The sequence below is a fragment of the Pagrus pagrus genome (genome assembly GCF_965226575.1).
Source record: "Pagrus pagrus genome assembly, chromosome: 15".
Taxonomy (NCBI): domain Eukaryota; kingdom Metazoa; phylum Chordata; class Actinopteri; order Spariformes; family Sparidae; genus Pagrus; species Pagrus pagrus.
In genome coordinates, this window is record NC_140199.1 from 11,972,800 (window position 1) to 11,994,865 (window position 22,066).

The 22,066-nt window shown below is 41.2% G+C and overlaps 1 protein-coding gene across 11 annotated transcripts in view; it reads right to left on the reverse strand.

The window, feature by feature from the left end:
* Nucleotides 1–22,066, reverse strand: part of bcl2l11 (BCL2 like 11) — a 53,182-nt gene that overhangs the window by 15,606 nt on the left and 15,510 nt on the right. For 9 of the 11 annotated variants that reach the window (XR_014624179.1, XR_014624180.1, XR_014624181.1 and 6 more), the window contains 2 exons: nt 16,258–16,404; nt 10,589–10,671 (listed from right to left, as the gene is read on the reverse strand). Coding sequence is in view for 2 of the 11 variants with exons in the window: in XM_084374705.1 (XP_084230831.1) it covers nt 3,315–3,436; nt 10,238–10,671; nt 11,640–11,677 (594 nt within the window). In the remaining 9 variants the exon portion in view is untranslated. Of the gene's footprint in view, nt 1–3,314; nt 3,437–10,237; nt 10,672–11,639; nt 12,050–13,048; nt 13,600–16,257; nt 16,405–22,066 lie in introns of those variants that run through there. The other 2 variants (XM_084374706.1, XM_084374705.1) reach the window with 2 other exon arrangements.

Here is a 22,066-nt window from a genome sequence, read left to right on the forward strand (position 1 = left end):
TTATAAAGTGCTTTTGAGGAGATTTAAAAGATATCAAGATAAATAATGTGTATCACAACATAACCTATAGATACTGAGAGATTATTTAAAGGTCATATCCCCCAGCCCTACTTAGTAGTGGTGGTGGCAGTACAAACTGAAAGTTCTGGATTACGTTTGTTTCAGCATAAAAAAAAAATGTTTTAAATAATCTTTTCTTTTTTTCTTTGTGATATGATTAAGTATCTGATTTAATCTGGAAAACCTGAAAAACATCCTATGCTACTGTGGTTATGAAATCATGTGTAACCATGCATGTGCACTTGTCCACAGCAACAGCAACACCTGGCAAGAGAACAGGGAACAAGCCTCCATGTTCCTCTTTTGAACAAACACACACTCTTGGACCATATATATACCAAAGTTCTCAGAAGGTTTGCCACTAAGAAGCATACAAACAGACTCTGTCTTTCTGGTCGTGTGATTAAGTGTTGAGTCACAGCCTCAACTCATCACGTTCTAACATATTTCTCAAACCTCCCTTTTGTTTTTCACTGCTTCTTGAGTCACAGCTGTGAAGGCCAAACCAGTCTTGCACTGCATGACTCCTGGCACTCACTTTATCCCTGCTTGTGGGATTTTTTATATATGGAGTGAATTCAATTCTTCCTGACGTCAGTGCACTGCTGTCAGCCGTTAAACTCCTGATTTTCCCAGACTCCTGAGACTAACTTGGTGAAATGCTCAAGCAACATGTAGACAGTGTATCTGATCATCCAGAAGGCAGATGAATGCAGAGATTGATCAAAACCAAAACCTGAAAGATGGATGAGTAACCCACCTCTGTTAATGATGGGTTTGAGAGCAATGTGATGACTGCTGGAACCACAAGTGCGCACAAATAACATCCCTTGAGGGGTTTCACGGCTTTTAGGATACATACGCGTGCGTAATTGGGGGTGGGGTGCAGAAAGAAGAGGGCAGAAAGGGTTAACTGTCTTCCTGTTTGATGCTCATTAGTACCCAGTAGGTTAAACACAGTGGGAGAGGAACATTTCAGACTAATCAGACTGCTCGGCTGGAGAGTTGTAGATTTATAGCTGTTAAGCTTTCGACGCTGAGGGAGCTTTTTAAGCTCTTCACTGGGATGTAACGGTCCTGTCATGCCTGTTCTCGACTTTTACTTTTTAATCCCTCTTCTCTGATGAGATTAAAGTAAATTCAAACCAGCTCTGTTTTTCTTCCCTCTTCCTATCTGGCTTCCTAGTCAGCTCTTTGATAGAGGAGTAAATAAACCTGATGATGCAACATGCAGAAATGTTGCCAAGGAAGCAGAAGCCAAGAGGAAATTAACTCTTATTGCAACTCTACAACACTGACTGACCGATGGGTAAACTGCACCAGAGGGTTTATATTCCCTGCAACAATGTGGTGATCTCTTCTGTGAGGCAATAGTCAGGTTACTGTTACTGTAATTTCATTTCATAATCAGAGGTGACTTATCCATCTTTCAAAGTATTCATCAAGAATTCATACAAATCTGCATACAAATTGTTTTTGGTGTCTCTCACAGGTCAGCAAAAACCAATGTTTTGGGGTGATGGCTAGGTCCATGCCACAACCACAATAAAAACCAAAGATGTCTGTATTAGACAACCACGAAATGAGACTCAGAAATGAACCATCTCTCTCCAGAATCGCTCACTCCACCTAGGAGTATAAAACGTTACTGTGGCTGTGTCTCGGTTAGGGGGATACATCCGTTGAAGGCACGGCCTTCCTAGACCACGAAGCGTTGTTAAATGAGACGGTCTGGTCTACGGAGACTATCCTGTATACGTCACCAGCTTCCCCTGACCATACCCTTGCATCACCAGCTCCTGTTGCCTAGCAACTTTGATAGTATTGGGGTCCCTTGTTCTTTTTTAGTAATTGTATCGTTAGCCATTCCAACGGTTGGATCCTTCACGGCACAGGAAACGAAGGACGCATCCGCGGCCGCATTTGGCTTCGAAATGGGACGGCCTTGTTGCGCTGTGACGCATTCAGCCCTCAAATACAGCGTTCAAAGGACGCGGCCCCCGAATTGAGACAGAGCTCATGTCTCCATCTTTTAATTTCTGCCACTAAGAAGTCTGGAAATGACTTATGTTTCCTGTTTAATTAATTAAACACAATTTTAAACTTGTTATCAACCATAACAGCACATTACAGTAGTACTATCTATACACAATTACATCTAATGTTTACTAATTGTCTTTATTAACGACTCCGTCCGTCCTTTAATAAAGTTTGGTTTACACTGCAGACCTTAATAACTTCTTGTTCTCATCTGCCTGGGAGAAATAGCATTCACTAACATCACTATCAGTCAGCCTGCCAAGAAATAATCCACTTCACTGGTGCTACTAAGGCTGAACAAATAAGCTCTGCTTTTATAATGTGAGCAGTCAATGAGCTTCTCTGGGTCTCACCACATTTAAACATCCTAAGTTGTACCACTAAGTTTTGTTTTTGTTTCTTTCCCACTGCTGGAAACTGGCTGAAGGCTTTGCTCCCCCCAACAAGTCCATCTTCTGCTCCTCCACTGTCGATGTTTTTTTTTTTTTAAGGTCATATGGCTGTTTTCTTGTGTTTTGTTTTGGGGTTATTTAACTGCAGTGGTTACTGTGGCATCTGGATTTTCTGCAGCTTCAGGCAGTCTGCTTTGTTATTTTCTGATCAAGAGTCATTTCGATTTTCTCACCCCGAGCGTGGTGAAAATAACCAGCTGGTCACAGGCTCCCTTGGATCACCCACGGCGGCATTTTAGGGGCATGTTTGTCCCAACACCGCCCTCACTTATTTCTTGATCTAATGAGCATGCTGCTCATTTTTCAACAATCCTGTGCTTCACATTCACACAGTTGCTGCTTTGACTTAATTCAGGGTTTTTGTTTTGATTTTTTGTGGTAAACACTTACTAATCAACTGTGGAAATAACGTTTTAATGGACCGTGTTGGATGTGATCTTAAAGCACTGAACCAGAAGTGATTTCAAACATTTGTGTTGTCATTTCCAGATGGGACTGGATTATGACAAAGTTGACATAAACCTTAAAAAAACACAAAAACTTAACTTACCCCACTCATAAAAAAAAGTCTACAAAAGTATGTTGGATGTGACAATAGTCTTCTTCTCGAAGCCAATCAGATGACCCACCGCAGCTGTTGGGCATTCAACACTTTGCTGAACTTGGAGCTCCACAAATAGGGTTGCTGGAGGTTTCTCTCTATAACCAGATCCCTTCTCCCACACACATACACATGCATAAACATTGTCTGTGATCACTGACCCTTAGAAGAAGATGTCTATTGAAGTCGTCTCCAATGCGTCGGAGCTCTCGTCCAATTGCCTCCGTCTGCATGTCCCCTGCTGCGTTTTGTGGCCGCGTGCTAGAGGGGCTGGGAGAGTGTCCTGAAACAGAAGATAAAAAATATGCCACATTTGCTATAACAATACAGTTTTGCAATGATTAAAAGGTTTTAAAGGTCCTCCACTGAGACAAAATGTTGAAGTCATAATATTGTGATGATGCTTAATTGACGTGAAGCACAAAAAGTAGTCTAACAAGTCTGCAGCTTTATGTATGGTTGCGGGTTTAAGCATGAAAACATTGTAAAACTTCAGTACCAATATATTTGAAATTTTACTGGTAACATTAACAGAAACCAGAGATGGACTCTGTGGATGTATTTACAGAACTGTATACAGCAGCGGTCACCAACCTTTTTGAGACTGAGAGCTAAATCAAGGCGAGAGAGTAACACGGAGGGCAACTTGTTTCATAAAAATGTATGTTGCCAATCACAACCAACTTGCACGTATGACATCACAACAACCAAGTGCACTACTTTTCCAAGTTTGTCCATAGAACGGCAAAAGTTGATCTACATTAAAAAGAGAGGTCGCATCACAAAGTGCGTTTACAGGAGGGATGTAATAGCAGAGAATGCCTCACTCTCTCTTTGACTGCAGTTAATGAGGGCAGATTGTTGACTAGTTAATTGATCACGGATGGCGTCGTTCTCTTTGGCGTTTTAAATTTCTTTTTTTTCCTTTTTTTTAAATGCTAAAATGGGTTGTCAAATAAACTTGGACATGCCCAAGTAAAGTATATGTGTGGGAAACACTGTCATACATTTAATAGGTTACATGTATGAGGAGATAGTCTAGGGTTTAAGGTGCACTGCAGGTCACTCATATGCTCACTGAAACGAGGCTGAGTGCCAAGTACAACAAAGGGCATCTTCCCATTATGTTACTATAGTCTGAACAAGTTTTCATTCCTCAAAGCACAGTAAACGTATTAGTGATGGGACACACGCACTATTTTTCCCTGATTATGCTACTTTGTGAGCACCAAATCCATGTTGGAATCGACAGGGGCAGAGCTAGTTACCTGTTAGCTGTCCAGCGGTGTGTTTGGCTAAGCTATGGCGCTAATAGCTAACAGCTACTAGAGACAATAGAGCTAACGACTAAACACACTGCAGGATTGACAGTTTCTGTTCAGAGTAACATGAACAGTTAAACAACTGCAGTTTAGATAAATAAATGTATTATGTAGTAGTACGAAATGTAGTACTTCAGCTGAGTACAGTTTGGAGTACATTGAATGCAAATACTTTCAGCTAACAACTACAGATGATAATAAAAAAACGGTTTACAGCCTAATTAAGATCCTGCAAGCTCGACTTAATTCATCCTTTGATTTCCATTCTTATAACAAACAGTGAGGACATGTGACAGAAACACAGACACAAATTAAAACGCTTAAACGCAAACCTTAACATGTAATGTGCATGTCCAGCTTTCATAACAACAACAACATGAACGCAGCATTAACCATTACAGTTACAAAACTGCATGTTCGGATCACCGGCAAAATCCGACCAGCAGTAACAATTTGAGGAAATCAAATAATGAACAGACAAACAAAAAGAGCAGACAAGCAGAGTGTGATTCAGTGAGTGGGTGGCGCACAGCATCACACACTTTTTTAGTTTTGACCCAGTTGAGTTTATTTGATGTTACCATAGATGCATGCTCACAATGCCGTGCTAAAAAACACAGATGAGATGAAAAAAAATTAGCATTCATTATTCATGATTAGTATTCATGCAGGTGAGATAAAAAAGACAACAAAAGACACACAGGCATCCGTACACTTTTATGTTTACTCTGACAAACTATTGTTGTGTAGATAGATGAGTACATACCACAAAATCAAGAGGATTCCCATGTGAAATGCTAACATTATCAAATGTGTGTGTGCCCCACTGGCATCATAACAAACATGTAGAAGAATACCTCTCCGCCTAGCTGACCGGGTGAGCGAACGTGTGCATATGCATATTCGTATTATCGTGGTTAATGTGTTATATTTTCAGTCTGAACTACAATATGACTATGAAAGGCTCTGACCTCTTACCGATCTCCACTTATGACTCATGAATGCTGTTATGAAACCCAGACTTAATATTTCTCACATCCTCCGATATTGAAGAGACCAACACAGCTTACTGCGCCGACAATAGTGTTTATGATGGAAAATATGGGATTCATGACTGCACACAACACTACAAGCTACGTTAGAGTGTTGGAAGTCTCAGGTAGTGTTTTCTCTACCACATCTCCCAGAGTGCGAGAGTCAACTGTCTAATTACTGTTCAGCCAAGTTTGGTATGAGCCAGCGGTATGAGCATCATGCCTCCCGTCATGAAGATCTTGATCTGGCTAGCGTGTTTGTTTTGGAAGCAGGTGAAAAAAAGATGCAACATTTTTTGATACTATTTTTCTGACGACAGGATGCATAACGATGAGGTAATGTGTCTATTTGTGGCTATGTACGCTTAATAACTGGTAACAGAATTGTGAAACAAAGTAAACTTTGTTTTCGTGTCGTTCATACAGCCTACATGTAGCGTACAGGTAACAGATTCAGTTGTCTGGTACAAGTAATTTTGTTGACAAAGCTAGAGTTATCAATACAACCTAGTAATGTTAGCCAACCTGGTCGGAGGCATTATGAATAACTACATATGTATCAATAATCTTCTCACTGATGGTCTCATTTGTTTATGTAGGTCACATGGAGGCATCAGCATTATGTTGAGACAACTGGTTAAAAGCTCCTTGTAGTATGTGTAATGGCCAACATATACCCGCGATATCTATTTATCTGCAATAAGCTAATTTTGGCAGATATATTGGTCTAGCTCAGGTTTTTAATATAATTTAGCTCTGTAGCACCCATCACGCTGTTGCAATGTCCTGCCTAACAGTTAAGTCCAAAAGACATAAATCTTGAGATACAGTCTTGGTTTAAACCAGAATACATAAGGAATTACTCCTACTTAGCTTTGTACAGAATATTCATTTCGATTTCTGTCAGAGGTTTATGTGTTAGATTGACGCCTTTGACAAAATCAATCATTGTGCAACCAGCCCCAGGGTTGTTTATAATTAAATTGCGTGAGTATAAATCAAGCGAAGACCAAAACACATTAAAGTTGACTGTTCCACTCTGGCTGAGCCTGAAGAAACACAAATGCAGGTGCGATCTTCCTGCTGCAGCAGGAGGAAGCGTTGTGATAGGATAGCTCTAATCACGCTGTCAGGGAGCGACAACAACAAGATGATAAACTGATCCTCCTTAAGCTCCGGAGCTCTATCTCGCTCTGTAACACACCATCAGCCAGCCTTCTTGATAACTGAGACTTTTTTTTGCATCGAGGACAATGTGTGGTGTTTTGTATGAGTGTGTGTTTATCTGTACTATCTGATGGACATAGCAGACAGAAGGAGAAGTGAAGGGTTTCTGTCTGCAGCTTACAAAAGGCCAAAAGGCCTATTTTGACTGCCGCACACACACATGCACGCACGCACACACACATACACACACACACGCACACACACACTGAGGCCTGTTTTGATTGGTGTACTTAATGAATGACACATACATACGCATGCTGTTCTGTTTTGACTGGTATCTTATCTGTCTGGTCGCAGTCAAAGAGAATAAAAGAGACACAAGGCAATCAGTGAGGCTAATCAGATCTATTATAGAAAGCAGAGTCATATGTCCAGAGGTTACAATGCGCTGAGGCATACAAAAGTTTTATTTCAGTATCTGGAGATTACACTTTTTCACTCACAATACATCACTATCTTTGTAAAAAAAATATAAAAATCCAGATAGATACGGATGGAGTTAAGGCTGGAGTTTGTTTGCTGGGCTTGTCATCCACTGTGAGGGTATTTACTCTGTTATTTGTTTGTTTTTTTCTTTGTGCCAAATCTCAGCCTCACGGCACAGTTTAGTTTGTTTACAAGCAACAGGACAGATAGGCAAATATAGCCGACAGCGTTAAAAGCAAACATAGCGTGATAAACAGGGAAAAAAATTATGAAAGCAGTTAGAAGTGATGACAACTTCGGAGTCTATTTTAGACACCAAAGTTGGCAAATAAACTGAACATGTGAGACTGAACTATTAGGGATTATATAAATGATGACAACAGCATTTTTCAGTTGAGATAATGGTGCAGTCATAAAACAATATTGGACTTGAGCATGATATTGCCCTTTGGAACCAGTCTATATCATGAAATCATCTGAACTCAAAAAGGTGGATGAGTAGACTGACATTGCTTACTCTATAAGTGAAACACAATTTTCAAAATAAAAGTCTTCAGTTCAAGCTAATGCTGACTCAAGTGATATCACTTGAGTTTATTTATAAGATATCATCTCCCTTTGGAGCCACAGAAGTCTTTATCCAACTTTTTTCACATATGCAGTGGTACTCAACAAGACCAGGAAACAGACAGAAGTATCTGTTGCAGACGTAAATATGGCAACGAGTTCGCAGTTGAAGCGTAAGTGCATCAGTTGATATGTAATAGGTGAAAGCAAGTCAGTTACAGAGTAAGCAATGTCAGTCCACTTGTCCACCTTATTGAGTTTAGATAATTTCATGATATAGACTGGTCCCAAAGGTCAATATCATGCTCAAGTCCAATATTGTTTAAGGCTGCATCATTATCTTACACTGAAAAATGCAGTTGTAATCATTTATATAATCCCTAATAGTTCAGTCTCATGTCCAACTTTGGTGTCTGAAATAGACTCCAAAGTCATCACTCCTCACTGCTTTGATATTTTTTTTTCTGCTGTTTGTTTACTTACAACAACAGACACGCTATATTTGCTGTGACGCAAATATAGCACGGAAGCATGTGATGAGTCCAACCATGTTGCACAAGTGCAATGATACAGTGGAGGACTCTATCAGCTCTGTTATTAGTGTTTCAGCTTCAACTGTATATCATATTTTTTTTAAAGTTTCAAAAGATTTTTGTTACCTATTTTTTGTTAAGCGCTGTATCGTAGGCAACTGGACTTGTTTCAGTTTCTTGAAGACGTTTCACCTCTCATCCAAGAGGCTTCTTCAGTTCTAACTAACTGGAGAGGAGTTGCAGGCTTTTAAACTCTGTGTGAGAGTGTCCTTAAAGAGTTTCAGAGTCGTTAGGGGCACTTGCCACAACCAGCCTTCATGTGGGTTGCTAGGGCTAGGTGAGCCCAGGTGTAAGTGGCTGTTAAGCTGTCTGGGGACAACTCAGTGCTGCATTGTAGGTGGGTGAGAAGTAATGTCTTAGGCCACCTCCTCGTTCCAGTCGACATAGATGGATTCCTTTACTCCTCTTTCAAACCATTTTTGTTGTTGTTACATATAAAGTTGGACTCATTTTACTGAATATTGCTTAGTACTGTCAGTGTGGCAGTTATGTTTCCCTGACTGGTTACTGCATCATCCCATATACTGTGGTGGTATACTCACACATACATACACACACAGAGCCTTGGGCATGGTTAGTGTAGCCAGAAGTCAAGACCCTTCTTCCGTCCTGTAAATGTGACTCAGTAGGATTCAATGAAAAGAGTGAATCCGGGGCAGCAATCCAACTTCAGCAGGTCTAAAGAAGCTTGGACGTCTGAGTCAAACTCATTCACAAAGTGAGTGATGCCAAGCACAGAAAAAACAAGAAATACAACTGTCATTACACAATATTTTCCTATGAGGATCTGTAAATTGGATTATTTTAATGTCACTTGTTACTGTTGATGTGAAATTGTAATTTTTTTTGGACAATGTTGCACTTGTTTTATGGCATTTACGGTAATGTCCAGACTGTCCACATCTTTTTTTAATCCTATCAAATATGCATATATTGGACATCATTTTTGTACGACTGCGTTCAAATGTATCCTGTGGGATTTTGGGAGAGTTTGACCCATTCAGAGGCAGTGGTTGTTACTCAGCAGGAAGAAGAGTAATAGGCTACTACAATGGAATGAAAACATGGGAATCAGCAGAAATTGGTTTGGCAGCTAAAGAGTCACGTTAGTGTGTTTTGGATCTGCATGTTTCAGCCTGAATTCATTGGATTTCCCTCCGAGGGTCAATGGAGCGAGCTGCGCTGCCTATTAGTCAATAAATCAGAATGTGAAAACAAGGCGAGCCTGATTTAGTCATCTGAGAGAGTAGCAAAATACTACAGAGCGGAAAAAAGTCTTCCCTCATGACTGCGATGTCAAAGGGGAGTGCAAAAACATCCTGAGTATGTTTTTGTTCACCTTTTTTACTATCATTGCTAACATTCAACACCACCGCCGCCCAAACCCCCAAATCTTTGATAAAGGAAGCTTCAGGGAGCTCATATCTGGTTTCATATTTTGCTGTACACCCACACAGCAGCAGCAGCTAAATTTCATGGTGAGAACAGCCAAAGCAGCTTGTGTTGGCTGATGATTCAGGGCAGAAACTTTCACATCCACAACAGCTACTGGTGTTTTTTAAATATAGTGTCAGGGTGTGAATCCATGTATTTAGACACAGACACACTGATTCTTAGTGACAAAAATGAGTCGTGGGAAAATTAATTCATGTAGAATTAAAAGCATTGTTAGATGATCTGATGATGATGAAGGTGCTTTCATGGAAATGGCAATGATGATGTTTTCTTCTCCAGAAATATAAGTTATATTTAAATTCATCTTATGTTCTCACTGACTTGCAGTTTATTCGCCGCTATTCTCACTCCAACACTTGTCAGGCGACTTTGCAGTGAGAAACTTAAACCTACTTCACATGCTTGTGCTCACTGTGGGCGGTGAATCATCGGTTATGTATGCAAAAGTGCCTGTGCTCACCGTGCTGCTGGTGCGTCCCCGGTCCGTGCTCCCCAGCTATGCGCTGCAGGGCGTGTTGCATCACCTGGCCGGTCGGGCTGGGAGTCTGCGTGGCTCTATCAACCGTCAGTGGCCTCGGGGAGAGCGGAGAGCTCGGCAGCGATTCTCCGTCGGAGGAGAAATATCCACTGGAGGCGCGGCGAGGGATGTGGAATATCGACCTCGTCTGAAACACGCCAAGACCTTCGAGAGGGGAGATGGGTTTTCCTCTGCGCCGGGACGGCGAGTCCGGCTCTCCTCCTCCGCTGGTGCTGGGCTGGCCGAAGCTCGGTACGCCGCCGGTGTCTGAGCGGGAGGTTTGCGCTGAGGCTCCGGCGGCACCGGCGGGTGATGGATCTCCTCCGCTCCCCTGAGCTGCAGTTAGCGCGGTCGACCCATCGGAGCTGTTTGGTGGTCTGTAGGATGAGCAGAGCGGCACCGTCAGCCTGGGCTTTCATCACTCTGGACAAACAGCCTACAGCCTCACGTCTCTGCTGCATGTGGAGCTGCAGCTGGATATGAAGCAGCGCGCTGCTGCGTCAGGACTTCGTAGAATCTGTTTTCTCCTTAAGACATGAGGGGTTACTGTAATTTAAACTGATTATTTTCCGCTGGGAATCGCGATGAGTGGCGCGCCGGCGGTCTTTTATCAATAAAATAAAAGCGGACGTGCCAACAATAACCTGACCTTATGAAATGCAAACATAGTGTCACGTCCACTGCAGGTGATACCCACAGAGGCTCTCGGGGTTGGGTAGTGAGTGTTTGACTGGTTTATGTGCAGTGAAATTGTTCCCGTAGCCCAGGTTTCCTGCCCGGTGCGTCTCCATTGTCGGACAGAAGTTGCTGATCGCAGCAGATCTTTGTTTGACTTGTGAGGGAAAATAATCAGGCATCAAGGAAGCGGCTGGAGTAACTTCAACTGCGTCACACATGAATTATGAAAGAAATGAGTCCCAATGGACCAGAGTCAGTCTGGAAATCTCATTTTCTTCATAGTAAATCATTTCACGAATTATCGGAGAGTGTTGCGTATGGACACTTGACGAGGAATTTATTAATTCAAGGTAAAAATAATGGAGATGTTACTTCTGTAAATTCACTTTATTATAACACACGGACTTGCATTGACAACAGAAAATCTTACACTTTCGACATCTTGAAATTTAATCACCAAAACTCAAGACACTCAATGTGAAATTCTAGAAAATCATCAATGATATTTTGTGCTGCGCTTCCTGTTTTGTCCAGACAAACTACAGCTTCCTAAGTGCACGGATTCCCAGCGGTAATGACCTACTTCTGCGCCAAAACGACATAAAATTTATAACCAGCTGTGTTTTTAGCAGCAAGTCGCCATGCACCGACACACACTTTTACGCACCTTTGATGTAAATAGTCATCCTTTTGTGTTTTACGCATTTTTACGCACGGCGACAGCAGCCCTTAAACCGGACCCGACGTCTGTCCTCCAGCCACATGAAAACGTAAACTTTCCCTGTGGGCTTCAGTGCAGCTCGGAGAGCGACGAGGACAGATTTTGTGCGTGTCAGGCGGCATGTAGACAAATGGCACCAAAAAGTACCGACCCTCGCCGAGAGGGCAGCAGACGTAGGGAGGAAAAGGAAACCTGCAATGCCAGTGCCGGCAAGCAAACATGGCATTTAATCAGGTGTCACGGTGCTGAAAGTTTAACAACAGCCCTTCAACAGTGCGTCTGCACCTTCACTTTATGAACATGAAGAGGCAGGCTCTAACTTCTGAGCCTCCGTGGGCGAAGACAGAAAGAGTTTCACCAGAAAACTTGACATTTCAGATTTCACGATAAGGTTTCACTTTACTATTAAGACACCAACATTAAAATATTAGAGCAGCTGTCACATGGACGGCGTGCGTCTCCTGGATTATGTTTTCTAATTTTACAACTTTCCTTTCCAAATGCCCAATGGCGCAACTGCGCCCCCTACAGTATAATCCAAAACTGGCACGTAAAATCCTTAAAAGTCCGATAATTGCCTTTTATCACAAGTGCTAATACCAGAAAAGCTTAAGGTGAGCAAGCCTGGCTGCGTCTGAAAAATCACCTGAATCCATTACCTGTCAAGGAGTGGTATATTACAAAGTGTCTGAACTCAGTGACCTCGATCATAACAACAGCAGCAGGCAGTCTCATCCATGAACAAAAATCAGGAAAACATCACATCATCCTTAAGGTCTTGACAGTATTTTAAAGTGCTTCATGTCTGACTAAAACACCCTTCTCAGCAAATAACATGCAGTCCGAATACAGTCTTTATCCCGGTGAAATGCCGTTTGCACAATTAATGAGTTGTGGGGTTAATTATGAAAGGGAACTGAAGCCGGCGCGCTGCGTGAGCACCGGCAAAGTCAGAGGATCGCGGAGAAACGCGTGAAAAAAGCATTAAAAAGACACAAACATGCTCCTAAAGTGTTCTCGATATAACAAAAGAAACATCTTTATAAAAGAAACTCTGACTGGAGCATTACAGGAATGTAATATGAAAAGAAATCGCCCAAAAGTCGATTAAATTCTGTTTAAGTCACTTTTTTACGCATGACAGTCGCTCTTCGTCAAGATTACAAGTGATATTTCACAATAAAAGAACACATTATAATGGAAAAGCAAATCTATTAGTAATTTCCTGTTTTTTTAAAAGCACTGTAAATAAATATTTGCGGCGTGACAGTGACAAGCCGGTAGTCAGAGGCAAACTGGATTTCTGTTAAGTCTAAAGAACAAAACACACCTCGTCTCCATCTGTCTCAACTTACCTGGACGGATGCATGTCAGTGGCGGGACATCACCGCTGACTTGTAGAAAATAACACGACGATAAGTTGGTTGTAATATAAAAATATGTCTAAATAAAATCAACCCAAGTGCAAGTAGGATCCACCGGTCCAAAGTGAGCAAAACATCAACTTGTAAAAGTGAAAAAAATAAAATAAAGTAAAATTAAATCCCAGAGTTTTTGCCGAAGTTTCCCCGGGAGGAATGCTTGAATAATCCGCCTCCTCCGTGTGGGACCTGCAGCTGAGGACGTAAACAAGCTCAAGCGAGAAACAGCGCTTTTGTCTGCTGCAGAAGGCTTCCTTCCTCCCTCCCTCTGTCTCTCTCTCTACTCTAAAACATGCACTGAGAAATGTTCAGCCTGATATTGCCGCTCCTCCTATGAGACCACGGTCCACGTACTGGTGGGTGGAGTTTGTGTCAGCTCTGTTCTCTTTCCTCTGTCTCCCCCTGTCTCTGACTGGCATTAAGTACTCCAGCGTGGGTGCCCAAATAATAAAAGAAAGAAAAAGAGCCACAAGGAGCTACAGAAAATATTTCAATAAATGTAACTGCTGTTAAACTCATTCTGTCTCTCACTGTGACTGTCTATCTGTGAGCACGGCTGTTTCAGTTTCATATACATAGTAATTCTAACCAGATCTTGATCTTAATATCACTTCTCTATTATCAGCATTAAGTTGATTCTGTAATTTCTTGTCATTGTTGATTTTTTTGGTTTTGATTTGCTATTTTGGCCTCTTCCTCTCTGTCTATCACTCTTACCCGGGAATTCCACTGGATGCATGTGCGTTGCGGAACGGCTCCGGTACGTTTTTGCTCCGAGCTCCGCCGTCCAGCGACCCCCACCTGCTCCATTTTGAGTGCAGCATGGTGCAGCACTGCCGGACAGCTGGAGTTGCGAGACCGAGGAGTCCCCGCGATAATTAAAGAATCACACGCAACCGGATTTATAGTATGTGTTACAAAGACAACAACAAGAAGTGTTCCCAACCGAAGTGCTCGGATTTGTCTCTTCTGAGATTTTTGCACTGGCGTCAACACAGAGTGTTTTATTATGAAAATTAACTGGATGTTATGTTGTTGTTTCGGTGCGTGACTTCCTGTCTGCTTCACGCTGAATTCAGTTGCTGCGCCGTGCTCCGGCATCCGGCAGAAATAGAAGCCTTGCGTATTGTAGTGGATGACTACCTTTTCTAAGACTTATACTGAACTTACTATCTATCTATAAAAGACACTCACAGTTGGAGTCACAAATCAGGGATGAAACAGCTGGTTTCCACGCCCCTGGGCCTTCCTTCTTTTATTATGATCTATCTGGTCTTACCACTATTATTCTCAGAATTTAAAACATACCCGTGTCTTGACCATTTTCTGTTGTATTTTTAAAAAGCCTACAGATATCACACCCTGACCCCTCCCCTCTGATCTGTGGCAACACTTGTCATATCTGATTTATTACAAGGTTCTCATAAAAGTGTACATTACACATGGAGTTTACACAAGCTTCCATTACCGTACATTAGACTGTGGCTTTTCCCTTTCCATCCCCACCAGACCTGAACTGTGTGATACATTAGATCTACCTTTATGTATCAGATTTAGTCTCAGGGACAGCTGGTGATGTTCCACATTTATTTATGGCTGTTACATAGATATGATGTAGTCAGGTCTAATGGGAATGTCACAGACTCTGCCACTACAGTATCTGCTACGGAAGGGTCCGGACTGCCGGAGCTGCAATGGAGTAGATACGCAACGCAGTAGCCCAGAATGGACAAACCAAACACTGGCTCTAGAGTGGGCCTTTCGTGTTTTTCATGTTTTTAACGGCCAGGGTAGAAGAAGGGCATTCACTTGGTTGCAATCTGCATCCTCAACACACAATTTAACCAAATGCTATACACCAGACTTTCAATGAAAAATAAATAAATAAATAAATAAAGTATTAATAAATGTTTGGAAAAACGTTTGCGTTTTCATTTGTGTTTTTGCAAAGTTGCAGGTCTTGCAACCCAGTCGGCAGTCTAAGTGTTAGAATGTGCGTTTCTGCAAACCACATATGTTGAAACTTAATATTTGTTTATGTTGCTTCAACTTTAAGTTCCTTTAGGTTCCATTTTCAATTTTATGTTGTGACAACACTAGTGGTCTGGATAGGGTTAGGAAAAGATCATGTTTTGGTTTAAAATGCTTAATTTTGTCACCACAAACATGGCTTGAGATGTCCTAACGTTTTGTTAGAAACACCCGTTATTTGTTGCTGGAAATCGTCCCGAGGTCTCCTTAAAAATATCGTGTGGTTTCACACTTACAAGTGTTGAAACACAGTCTTGAACTCTGGTCAGCAGCCTCTTTAACTGTAACTCCACCACCATCCTCTCCACCTCCATATGAAAGTCAGGTCTTTATTCTGTGTATTGTGTCATTCTTGTTTGGAGTGCACTCATTTCTTGCCGTAAAACAACATTTTTGAGATTGACTAATTTATATCGTACATTATATGTTACTTCATTTTCAAAATGACAGTTTAATTTGTCAAAATAGCAAAACTATCATAAACTCCACGATGAAATTAAAGGTTGTACCTACAAATTCCATTTTAACCAGTGTTAACCTTATGCATAATTTCAGACAGCTGAATGTGCATATGATATTGAGAGACTCACAATTTGGACGAAACTGACGCCTACACTTGTACTATGACTGTTGGCATGAAAGTAGAACCCAGTATGAGCTACTATTGCCGTTATGAATCATCCAAAGAGCTCTGCTGATGCCATGTTTATGTTTCTGAAGACAGACTCACACATGTTTCTTTGTAGTGATTTTGGCTTTGCACTGTTTATTTTTGCACTGTGTGTGTTCGTCATTGTGCACTATTATCCACATTTCTAATTTGGCCGGCAAGTGTCCATTAAAAATCATAAGACAGGACACTTCGAACATGGTTCTAGTTCAAAGTTTAGCTCTAACTGGAACACAAAAGACCTCTGATGTATTGAACACACGCATTGACTGCTCACAAAGTGACATCGAGTGTCACTGCTGGAGAAGAGGCCTGTAAACTAAGATCCCCAGACATAACAAAAAATCATCTCATCAGCTCTACCTGTTGCTCACCAATATAATGTAAGATATTATTATGAACATATATATAAGTATTATTAATGAAACAGTATTCCACTTACAGGCCATCACTGTATTCAGACAAGGTTCACATCTTGCTGGTCGCACTCAGCTCTGTGATGCTGAGGTGATGCTGAGCGGGCGTGGTCGGGCTGAGAGCAGAGCAGTGAAGGCCGCCTGGGAGCAGCAGGAAGACTGAACTCCGAAAGCTGCAGGGGCAGAGGAGCAAGAGAGGAGTCACACGCACACAAATCGATAGAGACAGACAAAAGGGTGAGACAATCAATACCATTTACATGTGATCAATACTGATCAATTCCTCAGAGTGTGGGAAAATGTTTGTGAATGACTGTAAATATCTGCCTCCCTTAATGTTAACTTCTGTTTTATATGGCTTCTTCTGTTTTGATCTTTCCCTTTCTGTACATCAGGCAGTTTGGAGCTCTGTTAGTGGTGGTGATATTTAAGACGGTGCCAATGATGATGAAAATGTTAAATGGATGGCCACGCTGACACATAAGAACATAGAGAGATGTTTCTATGATTTCTGTAGGATTTTTCTCTGGACTGTTTAGTTACAGTAAATCTTTAAAGGCCTAAATAGTGAAATATGACCAGAATTTGAAGGTAGCTCTGAAACTATAGGGGGCAGAATATCACCAGAGTAACCGACAACTGCTGCTCTTTGCTAGTTATCCTTAGCTATAAGCTTAGGACCTCGGATCACGGGGGGGGGGGGGCAGACAGATACTTTGTCAGGTCAACAATGTCACAATCATGCAAGATACAATCGCAGAACTTCTCAGTTGTGTAGCTGAAGTTGTGAATAAAGGCTGAGTTCAAAGACAAGAGGGGTCTGAGTTGGGGGGGGGGGGGCAAATTTGGGAAGCGGCCTCCTCATACTCTACACTTGATTCACATTTGTTTTGATGTAATCACAAAACTTCACAGGAGCTCGAAATGAAGACTGAGTTTGAATGAGTTTGATGGGTGTAGTCCAAAATAACTGAATGTTAACATGTTGACAGGCATTGCTGCTGATGTGATCCTATCACAAGTTGGTCAGTAGTTCATTTATATTTTTACTGTTATATTTTTTCTTGTGTTTAGTTTTTATTAACAAATGTTAGCATGCTAACAAGCTAAACTGAGATGGCAACCATGATAACATTTTACTTGATCGTCATCAGCATGTTAGCATTGTCACTGTGAGTATGTTAGCATGCTGATGTTAGCATTTAGCTTAACGCACTGCACAAGCCACTAGCACGGCTGTAGCCTGTTGTTTTGTAGTCTTTTTAATTAACCATCTCTGATAACATGTAAACTTTACGGTCATACACCTAGCATGATAAAGGAAAAGAAAGTGAAGTATACTTCATTGAGAAAAGAGTTCATACCAGGTTTATTGGATTTCTGTAGACAGGATGTTTAATAGTCCCAGTTGAAATCATATGAGCTTAGTAGAACTAACATGCCTTTAGAGAAAGAGTCACAATTTGTCCTTGTGGAGTGGTCCAGATGACTGAGATGCATTATGACTCTGGGTTGTGACCTTTGTCACGTTATCACTCCCATTAACTATCACTTCTGTTGATTTTACAGAGTTGATGAGATAAGAAAGAAAGGGGTTTCTGCGTGGGTGATTTTATACAAGAGCATTTTAATGTCTTCAGCTTCATAATGGTGTTTGTGGTTGCCTGTGCTCTCGTTGTCAAATTTGCCTAACAGGCAAATCATTGTTGGAGCCCCACACCACTGGAACATCGAAACCTAACAGAGTTTTATGGCATCATTCAGCAGCCCTGAGGGAATTTAACAGTAATTACAGATTACTCACTACAGTAGATGCCATTAAACGCAATAGAGCATAAAGAGCTGCAAATTAGACTGTAGTACCCACCCTTCAATTCTGCGGGTGTGAACAGACAATTTGATGGCCATATAGAAGGTTAACTGTGACATAATGATTAGATAATTCAGACAAGAGGTGACAAATCTCCCCAGTTAAACGTTTCTATAGGCAGTCCCCTCCCCTAGACAGTTTGACAGATACAACCACAGTAGTAGCTGGTTATGTTAAGTAATAAACTAACTGAAGCTTACTTTATTGGTGCAATTGTGTGTAAAATATAGATGGAAATTTCTATCATCAACATTGTCTGTATCGCCTCAGGAGAAGCTTCGTTACAGCGTATTGACCCAGTTGTAAAAGTCAATGAAGCGTTGAAAATGTGTGAGTTAGGCTGCTGAACACAGTGTTTACTGTGTGAAGCATCCTCTTCATAATGTTGGACACACCCTCTACTCAGAGACAGTGATACAGTTAATATTAATACAAAAATATCACACAGAAAAAGTAAAAATTCTGCATGTAAAAATGCCCAGAAAGCAACTAAGCTGTAAAATAAGGTGAAAAGCAAAAATACCATAGCAAATATTACTATTTTGGTGATTAAGGACTGAGCAGGAAGTACATATCTAGTTCAGATGTAGGATGTAGTTCACAGACACAGTGAATATAACTCTGAGTCGCAAAAAAAAGGTGCGTGTGTGTCCGTGTGTTTAAGCAGATATTGACCACTGGTCATTGAGAGCTAATGGAATGCCAATTGGTTCCCATGCAGTGAACCATGACCCCCCTTCCTCCCCCAATAAGACAATACCGACCACCTGGACCAGTAGAGAGAGTGTGTGTGTGTGTGTGTGTGTGTGAGTGAGTGAGTGAGTGAGTGTGTGTGTGAGTGTGTGTCCATAATAATATTGACTGGCTGTAATGTGAGAGGTCAGAACACAATAGCACTGTGACTCTGAAGACTTAACACCATGCTGTGAGAGGTCACAGCTACGTGTCACACACTCATACACTCACAAACATGCATGCACACACACACACACACACACACACAAACACATGCGCGTGACTGGATCTAGTGCATGGACATTAGAGATGTCGACGCCCATTGCTCCTTTTTTCATGCTTTTAATGACAAGTGGTTGATTATGAACAAATGCTCAATTATTTGGTTTGTGCAGACTTTTATAAAGACTGCAATTAACCATACCCATGAACATCATGTGAACGCTTGAAAGCAAAAAAGGGAGATTTGTTCAAAAAGGGTAAATTGTGCATTTCTTGGGGACTCATTTCAGCTCCGTTTTGATACGCGTTTAGTGCTCTAGAGTTTTTAATGACAACTTAAAACATCAGCCTAATCGCCAGGATAAAATGTTGGCAGTTAGCATTTCTGCAAACTACAGATAAATTCACATTTGTACGTGTTACAGCCTACATACCCTTTTGACTTTTCTACAAAATGTCATATCACGTTCTGATTACATGTTTATGACCTGACTTTCATATCATGAGTTGCAGGGGATGGTGCTGAAATTATGGGCGACAAGGCTGCCAAGCCAGTGACTACAGATTGACCTCAGGGCAAAAGCCAAAACATCACCTTTTCCTAACACTAACCAAGTGGTTTTCGTGCCTAAAACCAATTAGCCCATAACTGCAGCACTGTCAAAAGATAAAATTGAACCTAAAGAGAAATAAATTTGCAACATAAAGAAATATAAAGTTTCAAATTATCCGTGTATTGCAGAAAGGTACACTGCCAAAATGTATTCTGGTGCTTGGGTTGCAAGTGTTCATGGTAATGAAAGAACATTGACCCAGTGCAACAGTGTAACTCACTGATGTGTTTTAAGTCAAATACAAACATCTATGGCACAGAGAAATAAGCTATATTATGATTTGGAAACACAAAAAAAAACGTTATTAGGATCAATATATTGTTGGTATTGGTCTTTTCATTGGACTTGTTGACAATAAAAAAGTCTGAATATTACCAGCTTTATGTCCTTTAAAGCCATTCGCTCTTTCGTTGGTTAAAATTGGGAAAACCCTGATAAAATATCTTTTATAAAATGGCTTAAATAGTTAAAACATTATAGCATGTACTTTCAAAGTGTTGCAATTCTTATATTTCTTGAAAAGCACTGATACAGGCGTAGCTGCTTTCTTCATTTTTACTGCACTGTAGCATTTGATTGTAGTACTGTAGGTCTTGTCACAAAGATATAATAATGTTCCAGTGTGGTTTTGTGCAGTTTTACAGGTTAGAGGACCTTTCAGATTTAGATTTGTTATCTGGAAATCTTGTGTCTGTCTTTGTGGTGTGTTTGCTGTATGTCAATGTCAAAGCAGATCTTCTGCCTCGATTAGAAATTGACAGTTGCGACCCTTTGCTGAATGACGGTGTTCCTTAATCCTACTTAAAAGTTTAAATAGCCTTTAAAGTTTCTGACACACTACATTACTTTGTTACTGATTTGCAACTTGCCCACTGCACTGAAATGGATAAGGCTTATTTGAATGCAAGGGCGAAATGTCCGTTGTAACAAATCTGAATCTAAATGGCCAACTAATCTCTCTGTGTTTGCCTGTTAGCCTTTGTCTAGTTCTTTTTCCTATCACTCCCTGTGTCTCGTCTCTCGATCTTTATCTTACAACTCTCCCTGGAACTCCATTTGTTCATTCCCATCTGGTACTCTACTGTGAAAAAGGATACGCTGCGCCAACTGAAAAACATTGCTGCGTGCATGTGTGTGTGTACTCTGCTTGTTGATCAGTTCCAGCAGTCTGGTATTACAGTTGTTCTCACTTTGCTGTGATCAAACAGTAGTGACAGACACACTGCTGTGCACACACACACACACACCCCTGATGTCATGCAGCGTGCTAATTAAATACTGTACTGGAGTGTTGTCATGTTTGGGCTGGAGTCCATTCAACACACTGTTTATCCTTCAGGTCCTGAACAGAACAGACCTCACACACGAGCCCTGACAAAGACCAGCAGAAATGCTGCCTCACATCTTCTGTTAAAGTTTGCCCTTGAACACAGCACAGATGCTGTTTTTTTCCACCAGCACTTTTGGCTGCGCCGAGTTGAGCCATGCTGCACCCGCAAAGGACCTGCTCTAGTGTAGGGCAAGGCCTCGCCCACCCCGCCTACAAGGGGGGCTGACGTCTTGCGACTGTGGCCAACCCCTAACATGCCCCCGTCTCACCCTCAAAACGAATGTGTGTTGCAAATCGATACTCCACTCCTGTCTGTGCAAGAAACCTGACTGAAAGACATTTGTCAAGTCTGTATACAGCTCTGAATCTCTTTATTTTCTCTCAACCTGTTTGTGCTTTCAAACATCTGCTGGGTTTTACTGTTTCGTCATGTTTGCTTTCCACTGTTTCGGGAGATTTTAAATTACTACTACTATAGACTACTACTGCCAATGCTGACATGCGTGTATGTTCTGTGCTTGCATGAGAAAGAATAACCACTCTGTAGTCAGTAATCTAAGTGCTCCTATCCCAAAAAAGAATGAAGAAAAAGAATTGAAAATGTGCTGCAAAGCTTTGCTTTACTTTCCTTTGGAATAGTATTTAGTGGAAGGATACAGAAGAGACTAAATGGGTGACGTTACTGTCTCTCGTTCAGTCTCAATTACTGCACTGACGCTATTTTGACATCCTGAATTGGCCAAACTGACGCTGATAAGGGATGACTCATTGTAAAAATAACTGTCGCCAGTTGGCCACATACACAGCCTGATGGCTGACTGTCTACTTGCTGTGCCAGAAGAACCCTTCTAAACATATTGCTGAGCAGTTAAACTTTGCTTTGACCAAATAAAATGCAAGTAAAGATGCTTTCAACAATCAACATTCAACAATCAGATAGTCTAATCAGGCAGACTGCAAAAATTACACCTTAATTTACCTTGTTTCACATAATCGATTACATATGAGCTTGAAGTTATGTTTAAGCCAATGATATCAAAGGCAATGGCAGCTTCAAATAATCT